At 37.8% G+C, this 18011-nt stretch overlaps 2 protein-coding genes across 6 annotated transcripts; one reads left to right on the top strand and one right to left on the bottom strand.

The window, feature by feature from the left end:
* Nucleotides 1–4237: 4237 nt before the first annotated feature.
* On the top strand, nucleotides 4238–9542 carry LOC139974820 (RING-box protein 2-like). Of its 5 annotated transcripts, none has more exons than XM_071982264.1 (5): nucleotides 4238–4397; nucleotides 5896–6038; nucleotides 6804–6851; nucleotides 7629–7783; nucleotides 8257–9542. In XM_071982264.1, exons 2-4 carry the CDS (start codon nucleotides 5906–5908, stop codon nucleotides 7745–7747), a joined length of 300 nt encoding a protein of 99 aa, XP_071838365.1. In that variant the 5' UTR covers nucleotides 4238–4397; nucleotides 5896–5905; the 3' UTR covers nucleotides 7748–7783; nucleotides 8257–9542. The 5 variants fall into 5 exon arrangements, with proteins under 5 accessions (XP_071838365.1, XP_071838366.1, XP_071838369.1 ...); XM_071982265.1 differs by having other exon boundaries at nucleotides 4241–4397; nucleotides 5882–6038; XM_071982268.1 differs by having other exon boundaries at nucleotides 4246–4397; nucleotides 5873–6038.
* Nucleotides 8919–17110, bottom strand: LOC139974819 (uncharacterized). The gene is made up of 7 exons (XM_071982263.1): nucleotides 16858–17110; nucleotides 14043–14731; nucleotides 13429–13489; nucleotides 12590–12630; nucleotides 11524–11563; nucleotides 10693–10957; nucleotides 8919–10173 (listed from the first exon to the last, which is right to left on the bottom strand). Exons 2-7 carry the CDS (start codon nucleotides 14262–14264, stop codon nucleotides 9990–9992), a joined length of 813 nt encoding a protein of 270 aa, XP_071838364.1. The 5' UTR covers nucleotides 14265–14731; nucleotides 16858–17110; the 3' UTR covers nucleotides 8919–9989.
* Nucleotides 17111–18011: the final 901 nt, after the last annotated feature.

Genomic DNA, 18011 nt, shown 5'->3' with positions numbered 1-18011 from the left:
TGTCCATGTATGGAATCGTCGTCTGAACCTGTGCTCAGAATTCAAACGTGCTGTGAATAGATGGGTAGGATGAGTTGGCAAAGAAACTGTTACAATACGCAGTATTTGATACGGTGCTAAGCACAACTGACAGGTGGGCGGGCGTTGTCATTAATATTTTTTTGTTGTAAAAGTTAGATGTTTGTACTTGTGTTTGAGGCTAGTGCAATTAAACGCGTATACGGGTAAAGCCGTAGAAGAGTAAAATTGCAACATATTTTACAAACTTAACATGTAACATTCTTTAGATGGTTCATGCATGGATAATCCGTACAAATTCTGAGGTCAAATGCCAGCGAAGAACAACTACTGTGGACACCATCAATTAGTACCTTTATTATGTATTATGTGTCAATATGTTAGTTATGGTCTAGTGGTTAAAACATGAAATATTATTATAAGCATGCATGGTGTCTCTAGGATAGAAATGTTTACAGATCACATATTCACCCATGCGGATGATCATGCAATTAAACAATCGCATAAACCAACCTTCGATGAGGCAAACACAGTCAGAAATGAAATTTCAACAACTATGAGGGATGTGAAAGTTTGGATGGACCAAAATAGACTAAAACTGAACGAAACTAAAACTGAATATATACAAGTTGGATCGAAGAAATTATTATCTAAGTGTGCTTTAGACAGTATTTGTATCAATAACACTACCGTAAATAGTTCAAATTGTGTAAAATATTTAGGCGCATATCTGGACTCTCATTTAACGTTGAAGACTCACATTGCTGCCAAATGTAGAGCTGCCATGGCAGGACTTCAACTTGTAAGAAACATTAGACACTTACTAACCAAGGATGCATGGCATACTATTGTTTTAGGACTAGTGATAAGTCACTTAGATTATGCTAACTCCCTCTATGCTAATCTACCAAATGTTGTTATTATGATGCTTCAGAGAATTCAAAACATGGCTGCCAAACTTGTTCTGAAAAGAGGAAAGGAGGATAGTGCTTCTGAAGCTTTAAAGGAGTTGCATTGGCTTCCCATCAGACAAAGAATTCTGCACAAAATATTAACGCTGGTCTTTAATTGATGTTAAATCTGCTCCTCAATATCTTATATCTAGATTCACTTTAGCACCACAATCTAGTAGGTCTCTACGTTCAAATAATATTCTTTATAAGCTGATCATTCCACGAACACAGAGGGTCACTTTTGCTTCAAGAGCAATAAGTGTATTTGGCGCCGAGCAATGGAATAAATTACCTAACCATGTCAAACAATCTGAGAATCTTGCAATATTTAAAAGAAAACTCAAAACATATTTATTTCCTGGCTAATCACTTATATACTCAATTTTTCAAATTTACAGTATTTGTATTCATTATATTTCATATTTTTGAATTTTCTTTTAGATTTTATATAACATTTTGCATTTTCTATTTTTCTCTTTGATTTTCATAACAATTGTATATTTTTGTACGTTCATCTAGTATATTTTTCTACGCCATTTCATATCTTATTTTCTTATGAATGGTTTTATTCTTTCTTTGTATTTTGTTGTAAAGCGCAACCGAAAACTTTGTTGGGGTTGCGCTATATGAAATTCAATAAATAATAATAATAATGTATAACTCCAAATGCCATTTGAGGTCAACAGGCTAAAATCCCAAGCCAACAGCCATATCTTGGACAGATGTTCTGCTGTGCAGTATATATAGTAATTTCCCCTTGTTTATGTCCAAAGTATTTTTGGAATGGATTCAAAGGTGAGCACCTGTTACTCTTGTAAGCGAAAGCGGATTATCTTTGCATTGGTACAATGAACGAAGTTTCGTTTTGTTGTTGAAACGGTTATCAAACATATCGTTTCTATCAACTCGCTAGTTTCACGTTCAGTTGGGGCAAAACCTTCAGATTGGGAAATAGGCCAAATGAGTCGAAAATGAACTGATTCGATTATTTTCTTGCTAAATATAGCCAATGATATGTTTCCCCCAAATTTCCCGCGATTTGATTTGCTAATAGTCCCTTACCCATTGTCTGCAAACATTCTTGCATCTTCAGTGCACATTGAACGCAAACTAGTATGATGGCTTAACTATGGAACGCGAGAAGGGCAAAATTCGTCATCGTCCTGATTTGCAGCAACAACCAGGTAAATATCTTTAACAATGTCCTGGTTAGAAGCAACAAACATGCAAATATCGTATATTACGTATATCGTATAATACTTTGTAGCATCAAACTGATTTGCTGACATTTTTTACAACTACACTATAGTAAAAGTATGTCATATAATAAACGCAATTGTTCTTCGACAGGCACAAAAAAATATTTTCTCTAGCCAATATTACTGTCTTTCATTTTACTTGATTACCGACAGTCAGAGTATTTGCACACAACATTTAGTGATTCAATTAAAAGTTTCAAAGTGCAGTATTTTTTTGCTGGCATTTTTTACTCGACACTCATTTTAATTGATTTCCGACATTCACGGCATATCTATGCATTATTGAATTGTTTCAATTTAATCAGTTAAAAGTGCATTATTGTTATGTTGGTATTTTGTCTAGACATTCGTTTTGTTTGATTTCCGACATTTACAGCGTATGCATATCCTATATCACTTTCAAAGTTGTTTACTGTACAGCAGTGCGGCATTACATGCGGTCCAGGCCTGCATATATGGTAACTAGTAATTTACAGCCAATTTCCGGCTTCACAATTTGACAGGCTTTATTATTGTATATTAGTTAAAGTTTTCATCATTAAATTCTTTTTGGTACACGTGATGGGCCAAACAGTATACGCTTCCCTTACGCACAAGCCAGCGTACTGACATGGTCATTATAACTAAGTATTGCGTGTTCATGTAGAGGTAGTATTTTAAAGTGCATGTTTTCATGGAGGACAGCAGCCTAGACGCGAGCTTTACTGAGCGGAGACAAACATTTTTATCACGTTTTAAAAACCTATTAACAATACTGAAATGGTATTAAGTACACAACATTTTGATTCTAGATTTTTATTATTCTTAGATTAGTACTATACACAAACAAGGTATTTTCAGTTTATGCCAATACATATCCTTTATATAACTGTATTACTATACAGTAGTACATGAAAAGGCGACTTAAGTAGATGGAGAAATATCTATGTACTTATATTGTAGTATATTCCACTATGGCACTAGCCTGTAATAGTATAGGTAGGCCTATAACGCATTCTCGTGCGCTGGTGATGTTTGTTGAATTTCGTGAGACCAATTGTTGAACAACTCCGATGACAACAACATAAGTTTAGGCAACAACGGAAGTTTAGATAGTGACGAAAGTTTAGACATCAACGTTACTTTAAACATCAACGTGAGTTTATGCACCAACGTGCGTTCAGACATCAACGTGAGTTTGAACAGCAACATGGTAAAACAGCAGCAACAACTTTAGTTTAGACAACAACAAACTTAGCTTAAAGTCTCGATACGTGTTTGCCAAATTTAAACTTCGACCTTTCCAGCTTACTGCACTAAACATTCAGTGAAAAATGACACCGTTCTAAGCAATTTTCATATCAATATTCTTTATTCTTATTGAGTTATGTGTCGTTAAAAATGTTGAACTGAATAACATTCGCCAGATTTATTAACGAGTTCTTAGATTCTACAAACTTCAATCAAAATTTGCAAGCCCCGCCTAACAGATCATGCGCCAATCAAATCTCTCATTTTTGTTTACGACCGTTAGGCCTTGGCTTTCTTTTACTTTCGTTGCTAGCCTGTCTTATGTCCTTGCTCTTGTATCTTTCTCTCGGTCTAACAAATGTTGCTTGCGAAATTGTGTCATTTCCTTCTATTGCAATGAATAAACAGGTGTTTTCAGACGTTTCCTCCGTAGAATTGTAAAAGTGGATGCTACGAGTATAGGACTGCGTTACTTGATCGGGTCGCATGTGTAGACTATGTTGTTTACATTTGTGTAATGAACATGGGCGGGCGCAGTGACTTTACGGTAAATCGTACAACAGAAAATAAATTTCTTTCTTACGATTACGACAGCTTTTCTCCATTAAACCCACCCGGTCAGAGTGTATTTAGAATAAGAAACATTGAATCTACTTCGAAAGTTTGTTTTCCGAAATTCATCAGCAAACACGTAATTGAGACTTTAAACAACAAAATAATTTTCCCTTTTCGCGTTCCATATTCAATGGGCGCTCTACTCGTTACGTCAGCATCAAACACCTTGGACGTAGAGTTTCTCTTATCTGTGACCAATTTTTCCTCTTCACTGAAGGCTGATCTAGGAAGTGACAACCGAAGAAATTTCTGCTGTCCCAACTTTTTGAACGCCTTATAAGTGATACTTAACCAGTTAGCGAAATTATAGTATACCACCTCAGTAAGTTACAGACTCGGTAACTACTGCAAATATTGTCCATAATCCTAAACAACATTATTTAGAGTTTTAGACTAGGCCTACTGCCTAGACCTACTTCATGACTATGCCAAGGCCTAGTCTAGCGTTAACTATTATTAGGCTAGGCCATGGTACAGCTGACCTAGTTAGGATATCACATACGTAGCTGCCTGCTTGAATGAATGTCGTTAACCAAGTGTCTGTTCCAAAACGAACACTGTAGGTTAAAGTGTTCAAAACCGTTATTCATTGTAGGGAGTTCGAAAGTCTAGCCTATTTCACAGTACTAACGTGCAAGGCTATTCATACTACGAGTTACTGTAACAACTTACATTACTGTAACTAGGCCTAGTGTTACTAGTATTAAGCTAACATTAGCAAATTAGTCATCAACCTAGCCCAACTTTCGTCTAGACTGACGTAGGCTACCACAGAATAACTGCCCTATAGAAACTTGTTTAACTTGACCATATCCATGGGCTAAAATTCACACATATCTGATATCAATGGGTAAACTCACATCAGCCTGAGCAGTTCCAAGCCATATCTTATCTACTGTATGCACGTATGTCAAATAGTATTGAAACTTTGTCTTTCCTCTTTTTTTTGGTATGTTGTGAAATGGTAGAAATAAATAAACTAAACTAAAGATGTGATATCCATGGTGTGTAAGGTTTTGGGGAGTGTATCCACTGTAGTTGGCTAAAATTAAAGAAGGAAAATGGTTGCACTTAAGTCTTCAGTAGCTCTGGTAAACTAGTTTGAATAATATAGTCTCCTAGTCTTACAGAATGAACATAAGGTATCTTCTCTTAAGTGGTTGGGAGTAAATTTATGACTGGAACCAGTGCATCAGTTTAGTCACAACAAAATTTCAGGCAGTTATTGGTTTACTTGTGATATTGAACATGTTTGCAAAATGTTTTAGGCAAGTGAAATTGCAGTAGCAGCTTGAATAGTTTGCATCCTCAAATATCTTACCTTAAATTAGCAGCATTTCTTGTTTTGATCTTATTATTTTTGTGTTTGGATTATTGCAATTATATCTGTGGAAGGTTTGCCAGATTCACTGAGATATGGACTAAAGGGCCAATCACAACATCATCTTACAAGTACTTGTTGGAATCAACTGTTGGATGTTTCGTGTTACTTTTTTCTCTCCCCAATAGGGTCTTTGATGGGGACTTGATTGTCCCTCCTGATCCTTTTTTCCCCTACTAAACTAAACTAGTTAACAGAAACTGCCATTTTACCCTAAGATTAAAAACAGACTAGGCCTAATCTCTGGTAAAAGGCAAGCGTGGTAATCTTGAGATGAAAACACCCTCAATTTACAAACTTTTACAGACATGACGTTAAACCTCTTTAATGTGAAAATCACCTCGCCCATTCAGAGAAGAACAAATTTCAGGTACTCTTGTTGTGTGCTTACCTCATTACCTGCAGTATTTTTACAGCTTACTTAGTACAACTGTTACAGGTGCCCAAAGATGACAGAATCAATGGATGTCGACAAACAGTCAGAATCAAAACCATTCACGTTGAAGAAGTGGAATGTGGTCGCCATGTGGAGTTGGGACGTTGAATGCGATGAGTGTGCCATATGCAGAGCACAGGTCATGGGTGAGTTCAGTTTCATGATACTGACATACGATTGTAACAATCGGTATGGTAAGGACACCTGTTCGACCATTGGAGGAAGGTATTCAACTACTAAAGGAACGTACCTGAAAGCATATTCTTTACATTAGCCCCCCCCCCCCCAAAAAAAAAACCTTGCAGTGGTCACAAACAATGAAAATGAGATTGAGAGTAATAGCAATTATAAATCCAAACTGTGCTTGTTACAATGTCTTTGTAATTGACGGCTGACATCTCCTTGAACACTTACCTGAAGCTGTTTTTATGTTTAAAGCAAATCCCCTGACAACCCCAGGTAAGGTTTTATTTACCATATATGTCAGTATATAGCAAACCATTCTGCTAAAATGGCCACACATACAGTATATCTTGCTGATTAAGACAACTGGCATTGAGAAAAATCTGATTGCTTTACCATAAGAAATCTCTCACTGCATTGTTGTGGAGGAGGGGGAGGGGGGTAAGAACCCTAAAAGCTGTAAGACACAAGAGCTGACAGGACTGCCTCCTTGACCCCTGCCAGGGCATTTCCTATGTATTTCACCAAGAGTCCTCTAAACCACTTCTGCCACACCCTAACTTAACTTGCTCCACTTGCCATAAGAACCATAAAACTTTAAGAAGAAAAAACAAATTGGGAGCCCATCACTTAAACTACCCTAGCTACAACCCTGAACCTTTAATACTGTTGTACATGTATGTTTTATTGTGTTTCTTCTTATCTCAATTTTCTTCTCCGTTTTAAAGACGATTGCTTGAGATGTCAGACAGAAAACAAACAAGGGGAGTGTGTCGGTAAGTTAACTAAATCACACCGATTTGTTAACATACTGAAATGTGAATTCTCTCTCTCAGTACTATCATGACTTCTTGTTGTAGTCATATCCATGACTACTCTTTTGAAATGTAAAACGAGAGAATATTTGCATAGCTGTCATCATGTAAATGGTACTGCCAATATGTTTAAAAAAAACTATCTTGCTCTGTGGAGATGATTCCTGATTAAACAAACAACAAAGTTTATTTTGTAAAAGTAACATGCATGAAAATCTATATGACTCGCTTTAAAAAATATTTTGAAAAAAACATTTCATACATGATATCAGAGTTTAGTGCACAATATTTTGAAGTAATTTTTAAAAGAAACATCTGATAAACTATGGAATATCCCTTAAGTTGTAATAATATGTTATCAATTCTTATTAATTTTCATGTTGAAATGGGTTACAAAATTGCTGAGTGGGGTTTCTGTAGGGATGGGATGGGAAAACGGTGTCATTGGATGCCAGGGCAGGTAAGACACTCTCAGCAGCATCATGCTGAGGGGGCTGCAGCCAGGCTACACAGTACATATTCTTGTTTTTACCTGTGCAGTTTCACACAGCAGGCCCTGCTGCTCTGCCGAGATCATCTCTGTTGTTTAATATTGATTCAGCTTTGCTGCAGGGGGGACTTTCCAACAGCTGTAGCTTTACATTTTGAGTACAGTGTCTTAAGGGAGAAACTTTTCAGGGATTGAATTGGAAAGAAAATTGTTTTACTTGTTTTCACTTTTCTTCCTTTATTACACAGTTGTCTGGGGTGAATGCAATCATTCATTCCACAATTGCTGCATGTCTCTGTGGGTGAAACAGAACAATAGGTGTCCTCTATGCCAACAGGAATGGGTCGTCCAAAGAATAGGAAGATAGTTTTCTGCCGCATCTGTCGAAGGTGAACTAATCATGGTGAGTTCGTTGTAAACATCTCAACTTGTCATCATTCTATGTTACTGTTACAAACATTATGAGACTCAAAAAAAAAACAAATAAACATCTTCCATACCCTAATTGCTGGTCTTTCAACCTTCCCACCCTCCATACACTAATCACCACTCCTTAGACTGGCCCACCCTCCAGAGGCTAATCACCAGTCCTTAATCTGGCCCACCCTCCAGAGGCTAATCACCAGTCTTTACATTTGCCCACCCTCCGGATGTTAATCACCACTACTTAGACTCTCCCTTCCTTCAGTTTGGTTTGAATTTATTCTCCAGTATTGTTTATTGATTTGTTTCTGTCAATTAGTAAACAATCTGCAAAATTTTCCCAAGAAGTCAATCAATTTCTGTTCAAGTTCTCTCTCCAAATGCTTGTTAAACTGAAAACTGACATTTCAGATTTTAGTAAAGAAATTCCTCTCCCTGTTTCTTGCCTTTCAGGTCCTCTTTGATGCCTACTACCAAGTCTCTTAATATTTGATTCTCACCGAAGAGCAATTTTGTCAGTTGGTCACAACCTCTCTGTCAAATTGATGTGTCCTCATCTTGGCTAATGTAGGATTGGAACCTAGGGGATGTCACCAGGGTTACTTGTCTCGTCAGTGAATGTGTACTATGCACAGTGTACTAAATGGTGTAATTGGGCTAATCAAATTTATCTGTTGGTCAGGGGTTTTCAACACATTTCCCTACCAGTATCGCAGAATAACATTGGTTGCAGCAATGAGTCTGACAGAATCAACCCTCAATGTGCAGGGTAGGCTTGTAAGGTGTCCAAACCTAAGGCCTTTAAGGTTCGCTGTGACCGGAATAGTGCAAGATTGTGGACTAGTTTGTTACTTTGGACTTTTTTGGGGGGCCGGCTAGGTTGAGATCTTTCACTGGCTGGACTTGACCCATTGACTGCTTATATGGTTCAATTCACTCGGTGGACAACCTTGTTCCCTTGTGAAGGACAATGCTTAATACTGGCATTTGGTAGATAGAAAAGTTGCACCACAAAATGCAAAAATGTACAGTAACATAAGTATATTTACCGCCATTTACAGGAGATGAAGTGATATGTGAAACTTGAAAAATGACAGGACCAAATGGAAGAAAAGTGAATTTTGCTTCTTCTATTAAACAATGACATTGGCTTAATACGTGAAAGAAGGTTTGGAACTTTACCTGAAAAATTCAGCAAAGACCGCCATCATTTACCACAAGACCATGCTTTATCAGAAACAGGTTATCATTCATGAATGCTTTTACGTGTGTGTAGTCCCTTTCAAGCATCAGTCTGTAAACTTTCAGGCTCTGGATCCAGAAGCTTCCTTGAGGATATGATCTATGACCCCTCCGTGACCCCACCAGACTGCTTCCCCTCAGAACCAATGGTCAGTATACATGGCAGCAGTTTGGAATATGGAGTTGATTTTTGAAAACGACTAACTCGATCTCCTTCGGCAAGCAAGCTCTCCGACTAATTTGTTTTTGACATTTGGAGAAAAAAAACCTCATAGTTTGCAGACCAACGCTTCAAAGGGGTATTTGATTGACTAGATAAAGAAAGCATAGTTGTACATATGTGGTTGTAAATGATGGAAAATGGTGCAAGTTATATATTTGTTATTTAACCAAAAGGTCATTATGAAAATTATTTCTGAATTATGTCTGAAAATGAAATCGAGTAAAGAATAATGTCACTGAGTAAAGAAATAAAAAAGAATGATGCTAACATTTAACCCTTCTCGGTTTTGTCTGGTTTATACTTGATTATGTAATTATTAATACTGGTAAATAACAATGACATCAGAAATACAGGGTGGACCCAGGATGTCTTTTAGAAAGGTGTAAGAACACGGGGGGTGGGGATGGGGGAATGGCCTGGGATCATTGAAACTTTGTCCAATGTAGGGGAGGTGGTCCATCCGAATACAAATTTAATACTGTTAGACATAAATTCGCACATTCTGGGGGCATATGTAGGCTATCATTTGGTTGTACAAATAACGTTTAATTTTTTGTGGCTTTGGAAAATCGGGGGGGGGGGTGGGGAAGATCGTGTACACACCGTGGATCCGCGCCTGTAATTGTACATGCATATGACAGATATATACATTAACTTATCAAACTTTAATTACTCTCGCAAGTGCAATCATTTCGAACACTCTTTGGAATCGATATTTTACCTAGCACATCTGAAAACATTCCATCTGGTCATGGTGTTTGATAAGGAACAGACCAAAATGAGCATGTTCAGTTACTTCAGCATTATCAAGGGCATTTTCATGATCGATCGGTCGGACTTCCACTTGGCTGGATCCCGTTAGGTGTACGATGCCTCCCAGGTACTTAACGTCTTGTGGAATTGAACTGTGTAAAGAAAATGGACATACTGGTATAATGTGACAACGTTGGTGACAGGCAAAGTTCCTCCGACTGATTCAATTAACTGGCAACCCTTTTCTTTTTGGTCTAAAATGTTCGCAACGCTTACACAAACTTTGCAGAGGGAACTCCGAATATTTCTTGCTGAAAAGTTTGTCCCGTTCAAGGTGTGAGGTTCTACAGAAGCTTAAAAGTGCCATCAACATAAGAAAACTTTCCCCAATAAGTCAACATTTTTCAGTCAATTGTTAAGATAACAAGATAATATCTTATAAATTTTTTTTACACTACTCAAATTTGAGGTAGGTTATGTACCTGTTGTATACAGATAGAGTGAGAGATATAGAGGGCGGGGTCTGTGGTCAGTCCACCTACAGTGAGTCGATGTCCAAAGCATCGTGAATTAATGAATTAACAGAGTATAGGCTAGAATGGGACTTCGTTCGAAATTTATCCACGAGCTTCAAAAATCCCTATAATAAAGTAATTGACCTTTAAACTTACTGAGGAGTTCTTCCATCAAGAGTGACACTGGTTTGAAGGACCACCTCTTCATTTGACCTGCCACACTTCTCTCTTCTTATGATCTTGTGTCCTGTCGTAACACTATACGATTCCGTCTGTTTATACGGTACTTGTGCGTAGACGTAATACCACCCTGAACACAAGACGCGAATGGCCTTTACGGCGTCGTTGATCTCGATTAGTTCAACACCTGTATGGCCGCTGCTACCCTCGTTATTGCTCGTCCAGTAGAATATTCCATATCCTGTGGAAAATAAAAAAAGGGGGGAATGACGTCATCTGTATAATTAGTGGCGATGCGTAAAAAGAAATGTGTTCATCAACATGCAAAACAGACTTACAAAAAACAAAATAGCCAATAGGTAAGTTAAGATCGTGAAAGAGAATAGAACATGCCTATTCCATTTTTAATATATGCAGCATTTACTATGCAGCATTTACTATGCATAGGGCAGCATTTACTATGCATAGGGCAGCATTTACTATGCGTAATGATTACGTAATGCAAGAAGACAATTCAGCACTTTTAACCTAAGATATGAGATGAAAAAGAGCAGTGATATTTGTTAAAATAAAGCAGGTATGTCCTACAATGAATGATGGAGGCGGAAGAACAATCGGCTACTATTAAAGGTATCCGGTTCTGTTGCAGTATCTGCTCTCAATACAAGCAATCAAATAAGAGAAAAAAGTTTCAATTGTCCTAGCTTGTAAATCAGAATTTATACAAACGTGTATATTCTCACTTAATTAAAAAAAATTAAAAATCTTTGAAAGACTGAAATTGACAAAGGGTGGTACAGTTCTTACCATTCCTTTGACGTCCACGAAGGTGAACAAGAGGCACCATCTGTGAAGTACAGGGGAAGAAAATAAAATAATTCTGTCGATATTTGAATGAATACAAAAACTTTTGTATCCGTGTATTCCATTAGTTCGCCGAGCTTTACTCAAAATGATACCTTCTGACAGAATAAAATCATATGTGAATACATAATGCAATGGTTACTGAGTATTCACCAACATGAAATTAAGGAAAAATCAACGCATTCTGTAATTTAAATATGAACTCTTCAAGCGCATAACAAGATCTTATACTGTAATCGCGGTAAGTTGTCGACAGGATATATATTCAAAGCATCAGCACATATATGGGTTTTCATTTATGTATAGCGCCATGAGTTTCAGCAATTTGTCATCGGAGCCAATATGTATGGTTCTGTATGTTGTTAAACGTGTTGTTGTGCTATGCAGGCTAAACATATTTTAAATGGGATATTGTTAGTTTAGTTTAGTTTTAGTGGGAAAAGGGATCAGGAAGGACACTCAAGTCCCCATCAAGGACCCTATAAAGAGAAGAAAAGAAAAACTGAAGACACGAACACTCAGACCCGATTACAATGCTTAAAGTGCTTGTCCAAAGCATTCTTAATTCCATTCACACTACTTGCAAGTACAACTTACTCAGGCAAACCATTCCACTCATTCACAACCCTATCAGAAAACAAGTTATGCCGAATATTAATCCTACTTTGTAACTCCTTGAGTTTTAAGACAATGACCTCTGGTATAACTACTATTAGTAAACATGAAAAAGTCAGTGGAGGATAATGTTCGAAAATTTGGATCGAGCGGTTGACAAATCGTTAATTTAAGTACTTGCACACTGATCTCTTTGTTAGACCAATTTGTATGAATATCCCATGGCTGTCAGTTTGACACAAAGCTACAAACTAACTCAAAATACAACTTTACGAAAAAAGTACATGAGGAGTCGGACACCGGGCCATAACCCCACCCCCACCCTCCTTTATACAATCATGCATACACCCGTTAATTAAGGCGGCACGAAATAGAAAAACACATAAATCCTTACCATCTGTGGTTGAATATAACGTTTTCGACGAGACTGAAATCCTGTTATATAGAAAAAAAGGGGGAAATGATCTTGTTCAGAATTATATTTGCATTTCTGATTTTGTTTAATGATAATAATAATAATAATATTGAAAATTTATAAAGCGCAGACATATCCACCGATAAACAGTGATAAAGGCGTATCACAATATTACCCTGGTTAACGATAACCTGTCAAACATATAGAGACAATCCCTCCACATGGCAGCAGCTAAACAGCGCCCAGTTGACAGTTTATCTCACAGGTCCCCATTTATACACCTGGGTGAAGAGAGGCAATGGAGATGAAGTACCTTGCCCAAGGACACAACGCAATGATCTGGCCAAGACTTGAACCTACAATCCTTAGATCACAAGTCCACTCTCTTAACCACTTGACTACAACGCTCTCTTTACCCCTGGTCCATCTGCTACAACATCCTTTCATATGTATAGGCCTTTTATGCAAACTATGCACAAACTATATATATAATATTTCATATTTTCCCTTTCGTTTATTTAATGAAATTTATTGTTTCAGACAATTTATTTATGGTTGGAAGAAACCAATGCTCCGACTTTATGTTTAGCGAGCTGCTCTAATATGGTTTTGAAAGCCATCTCCGCGCGACCCTCAGAAACTTTGCGAGAGGGTCGCACTTTGACAACCATTGGCCTAATGGAAGTGCAGTATTACTACCGTATCCTTTAATATATTAACTCCAATTAAGTGCAATGCAAAACGTTAATGTGTGTGGGGAGGGGGGGGGGGGTAGTAGGGTTGGGTTGTTAGTTGGCTTAGTTATGGTGTTAACATACCTTGTATGGTCTCATTTTTGTTGTTCTGAGTGTCACCTGTAAAATTTTCAGCGCCAATCATCTAAAATAAATATAAAATAATTCAATATTTTAAATAATTCAATATTTCTTGCAGTAAATGAAGAAAAAATGGAATGTGTCAGTGATATGAATTTGACAATGTTGATTACATAATAAAACTAATTGGCAACTGCACGAAGGAAAACTATCGTCTGAGTCAAATGGTGCATTCCGGGCTATAAATGGATGGGACGGGTATAAAGGGTGCATGAAAGTCGCCCATGGATGCCCTTTGTTATATATATATATATATATATATATATATATATATATATATATATATATATATATATATATATATATATATATATACATGTATAACTACAAATCTGTAACGTGCATACTAACAAACAGTTAACACCGATCATAAGTTCCATTTATGATATGGAATACTCCGTACCGGTTTTAACAAGATTTTAGTACCCTCCAATACCATACCCACCCACCTCCTCACCTGAACCTATCTATACTCATCATGATCAGCCTGGAAGAATCGACGGGAGGAGGGGGAGGGGCGGGGGAAGGATATTTATGTTAACCACTTTAATGCTTACCGTACTGGCTTCCTCAAACTGGTTCAGAATGTTGAGTTCTCGTTGTATAGTCATTAATTGATACTGTTGTACGGTAATCACAATAACAATAACACCGAAGAGAAGAGCGAAGATCCAGCGATGGAAACTTGTTTGATCGGACGACTTTTCACATTTGACCCATGTCGCTTCTTCGGACAGAATCTGCCGGTCGTCGCTAAATCTTGGTGCTTTGGAGGTCATTTTGCCGTTAACTCGGTAAAATCGAGGCGTTGTCTGTCCTGTTTCTTTCACGATCCTCTACAAATGTAACTGACTTTTTTTTTCTTCTAAGATGTGTAAATCCAACCAAAGAATTTATGTATAATCTGCTGACTGTTCTACGACGTTTCTTTTTCTTTCGAAATGAACGTTAAATGCAGCTTACTTTCCCTGAGGCTTGGGAGGATATATGAACTTTTTCCAATGAAAGTGTTTGTTTTTAAGTCCTACAATAGATCCGGGACCGTTCGACATGGTAATGAAAGTTTTAAAAGTTTAGTTCCTCTTTGATACAATCACACGACGTGTAAAAGTCTTAAAAACAGAACTATCCATGTCCGGAACGGATGTACAATTTGTTGTTATTTCAGTACGGTTAACCATCCATATATATATATACAGAGTTGTTAATAAACCATGACTCATATCTCGTTGACTAAGGTCAGTAACTGAAAGAACAAATTTGCAATAATCGAACAGACACGGCTGCGGTTGAAATGTTACCGTTAAACAATTGATGACGTAAAGAGAAAAGAAAAAAATCTATCTATAGTACTCAGTCTGTACATGGTGTGTGATTATGCTTGTTAAAAGCGTTTATGGTAAGCCAACAGGGCTATAAGTATGGCCTCAACCAACATTTAAATTGTGAGGGAGGAGGGGAGGGGGCTTAGACTGTATGGATGGGGGCTAGAGTGTAGCGATGCAGTGGGTGTAGAGGTGATAGATAGATCGAGCTATGCATTGTTTATTTGTTGTATTTATTCATTTATTCGTTTTTGTTTTGTATTTGTTTTTGCTAAGTTTGATTTATAGTAACGCCGGCTACTTGTAAGAATGTGAGGATAAGATAGGATCAAGAATGGCGATGAGAAACTTGGAGGCATGAGGCTTATAGGGATGATTCCCGCCGTATAGTATCACTACACTCCTATAACACGGAATCTGGATTGTACAATTAACCAGCGGTAGACGAGTTGTACGTCACCAGTACCGGTTCGTATCAGGTTGTTACATACATCATTACATTCGGATATACACTTGAATTTTAGGTTGCAAGAGCAGTTGCTTTGCTTCGTAATAAGTAATCGCACAGATTCTGAAATAACATATCAAATGTCCCATAGCCTACTTCCGAATAGATTTAAATCGATATTGAAATTAAGCAATACATTCTGCATTCAGTCTCGATTATTTACGAAAACGATTTTTATTTTGTCGGTACTACTGTTTATTTAATAATCACAAAAATACATATCATACGGTATCGAAGAACACTCTAATACCCCCCCCCCTCCCCCTACCGAGTCCTTTGTTGCTTCTCTGGCAGTCGAATCCATGACTGTGGTGGGTCCAGGGAGCTGATCAGTGGCGGAGCTAGGGGTTTTGGTCAGGGTGGGCGAGAATGGTCTGTAGGGGCGCTTTCGACACTATGCACGCTCCGCGCCAACCTGTGTTGGCGCGGAGCGTCTGATTTTTTTTTGAGTAAAGATACTCCCTAGATCGCCGAAAGGCCCGAAAATGACCCTTTCCGGGCCTTGTTAATATGCAGATAAACGAAGAATCATGGAGCGGCGTAAAATGCAAAATTAAATGTAAATTAAAGACCGCCGTTAGAGCATTTTGTCAGAAAATTACACCAACAAAATGTGACAAATGTCAACAGGTAGATGAGAGCGCAATAAAAAAAAGTCAATAATCGCGAATAAGTAAAAAGTGTTAAAAAGCGGAAGAGGGCGCCAGCAGTCCATTTGAGTCCGTCAGGGGGGCGGGGGGGGGGGGCATCCGCCCCCTGACTGTATGGAAGCTCCGCCACTGGAGCTGATACTCTAAGTATAGCAACTTCCTGGTGAGACCATCGAAAATCGTTCGCTTTGCAGACTATACAGTTGTTTTTCAAGAGGCCTATTACGCCGTATATTGAGGTCAACGCATGTGCTCGCCGCGCATGCGTCAGATTAATGTGATTGTTTCGATGGGACAACAACTTTTGCTTTGAATGTTTCTTTTGCTCGATCTTATTATGGCAAATCAGCTGTAAATTTGTTTTCTTTAATTTTGTAAAATATTTAAGTCATCTACACCCATGCACAGACAAATATAATAATAATTAAACATAATGGTTGATCGTTAAATTCTAAATACAGAAAATATTGAGAGGCTAAGCGAACATTCATAAGGTATCGCATTATTGAGGGTTACCGGTATATGTATTGATGATATCACTGCGCTCCACTTCCATTGTCATTCGAGATAAAAATGAGTCTGTATGGGAACATTTTACGACGCAGAAGAATTAGACCGTATCATTACGGATGTAAACAGGCCTCCCTATTCAATTTCACACCCACCAAAATAAACATGTACACGCCAAAACGCTTGAAATGCATACATGATACACATCCAATTGTTAATATAGACTATACAATGGTTTAGCTTGCTCTGGCTTACATTATTTTATCCTTACTTTATAATATATACATATAAAGATATAGGCCTATATACATATAAAGATATAGGCCTATATATATATATATATATATATATATATATATATTTCTGACAGTATACATACCGATTATGGCGTTATTTTCAACCTTCAGGTGGACCAGAAACCGGGTATACTTTTCGCCATGATGTCGAAAATACTTTGGACCACTGCATGTGTTTTACTTTGATAGCTTCCATCAGCGAGGTCCTTGTTGTTTTCAATGTTTGGGCCTTCAGCACGTTGTAGAACTTAGGGAATCCTTATACTGGCTATCTCTGGCATTCTTTTGTGCTGAACAGTTGAATATATTACTGCGTACCCGAGGAAATTCCTGGCATTCCATTTGCACTGCAAAATCGAGAATGTGTAAGCTCGTTCACTCTCCATTATTATCATCGAGTCTGTTAAGTAAGAATTCCGATCCACCTTAGCCTACAACCTTCTTCCTTCCTATAGTGAGAACCTGCGACTGATCTTTAATGTACCCCCGGCTCACTCCCTCTATTAATACCATTCCGCAAAACAAAAGAGTGCAGGAAACAACGAATGGGGGAGGGGAGGGGGCGTTATAGGCTACGCAGATTATTTGATGACTAATTTGATGAGTTTCAGATGATTAAAGGGTATAATAAAAATATTTTAAAAAATTAAAAATTGGAATAGCAAATGCAACCAAGGTCGATAGCAGCGCTATTCTAACGGTCTAAAAGTTATCCTAGTTTAGTTTGTGTCTATAAAGTCATCAATTAAAGAAGGCACGCCTCCAGCCCTCACACTCGCATCCCCACACTGACTCACTTTATTTTATTGCTCGGGAGTTGATCTCCGGACACTGAAGGAAATATTAGTTTATAGCATGTATTATGGCATACCAATGCTGATGCGTCTAGAACAGGGGTTCCCTAACTGGGGTGCATGAACCCCCAGGGGGTGCGTTAGTCCATCCCAGGCTGTTCGTGAGATGTTTCTGAAAGTCAAAACTAGAGTATCCTTTTGTTGAACTAAAATCTGATATATCATATAATTTAGTAATGTACAAAAGTCGTACCTATCGACAAACTCTTTTCGCTTTTCCATAGACATATGTTGCCATATAGTAGTACCGTACCGAACATGTGATAAATGACTGAATTATGAAACAGACACAGGCCGCATGACTTTGGTGAAGTTGGTGTACGCATGACAGTATATCGTGAAGATAAAAGAGCTGATAAAGTAACTGAAGGTTGGCCAAAGTA

Source organism: Apostichopus japonicus, chromosome 10 (genome assembly GCF_037975245.1).
Source record: "Apostichopus japonicus isolate 1M-3 chromosome 10, ASM3797524v1, whole genome shotgun sequence".
Lineage (NCBI taxonomy): Eukaryota > Metazoa > Echinodermata > Holothuroidea > Aspidochirotida > Stichopodidae > Apostichopus > Apostichopus japonicus.
Note: the sequence above shows the minus strand (reverse complement) of the source record. Positions and strands in the feature narration are given on the sequence as shown.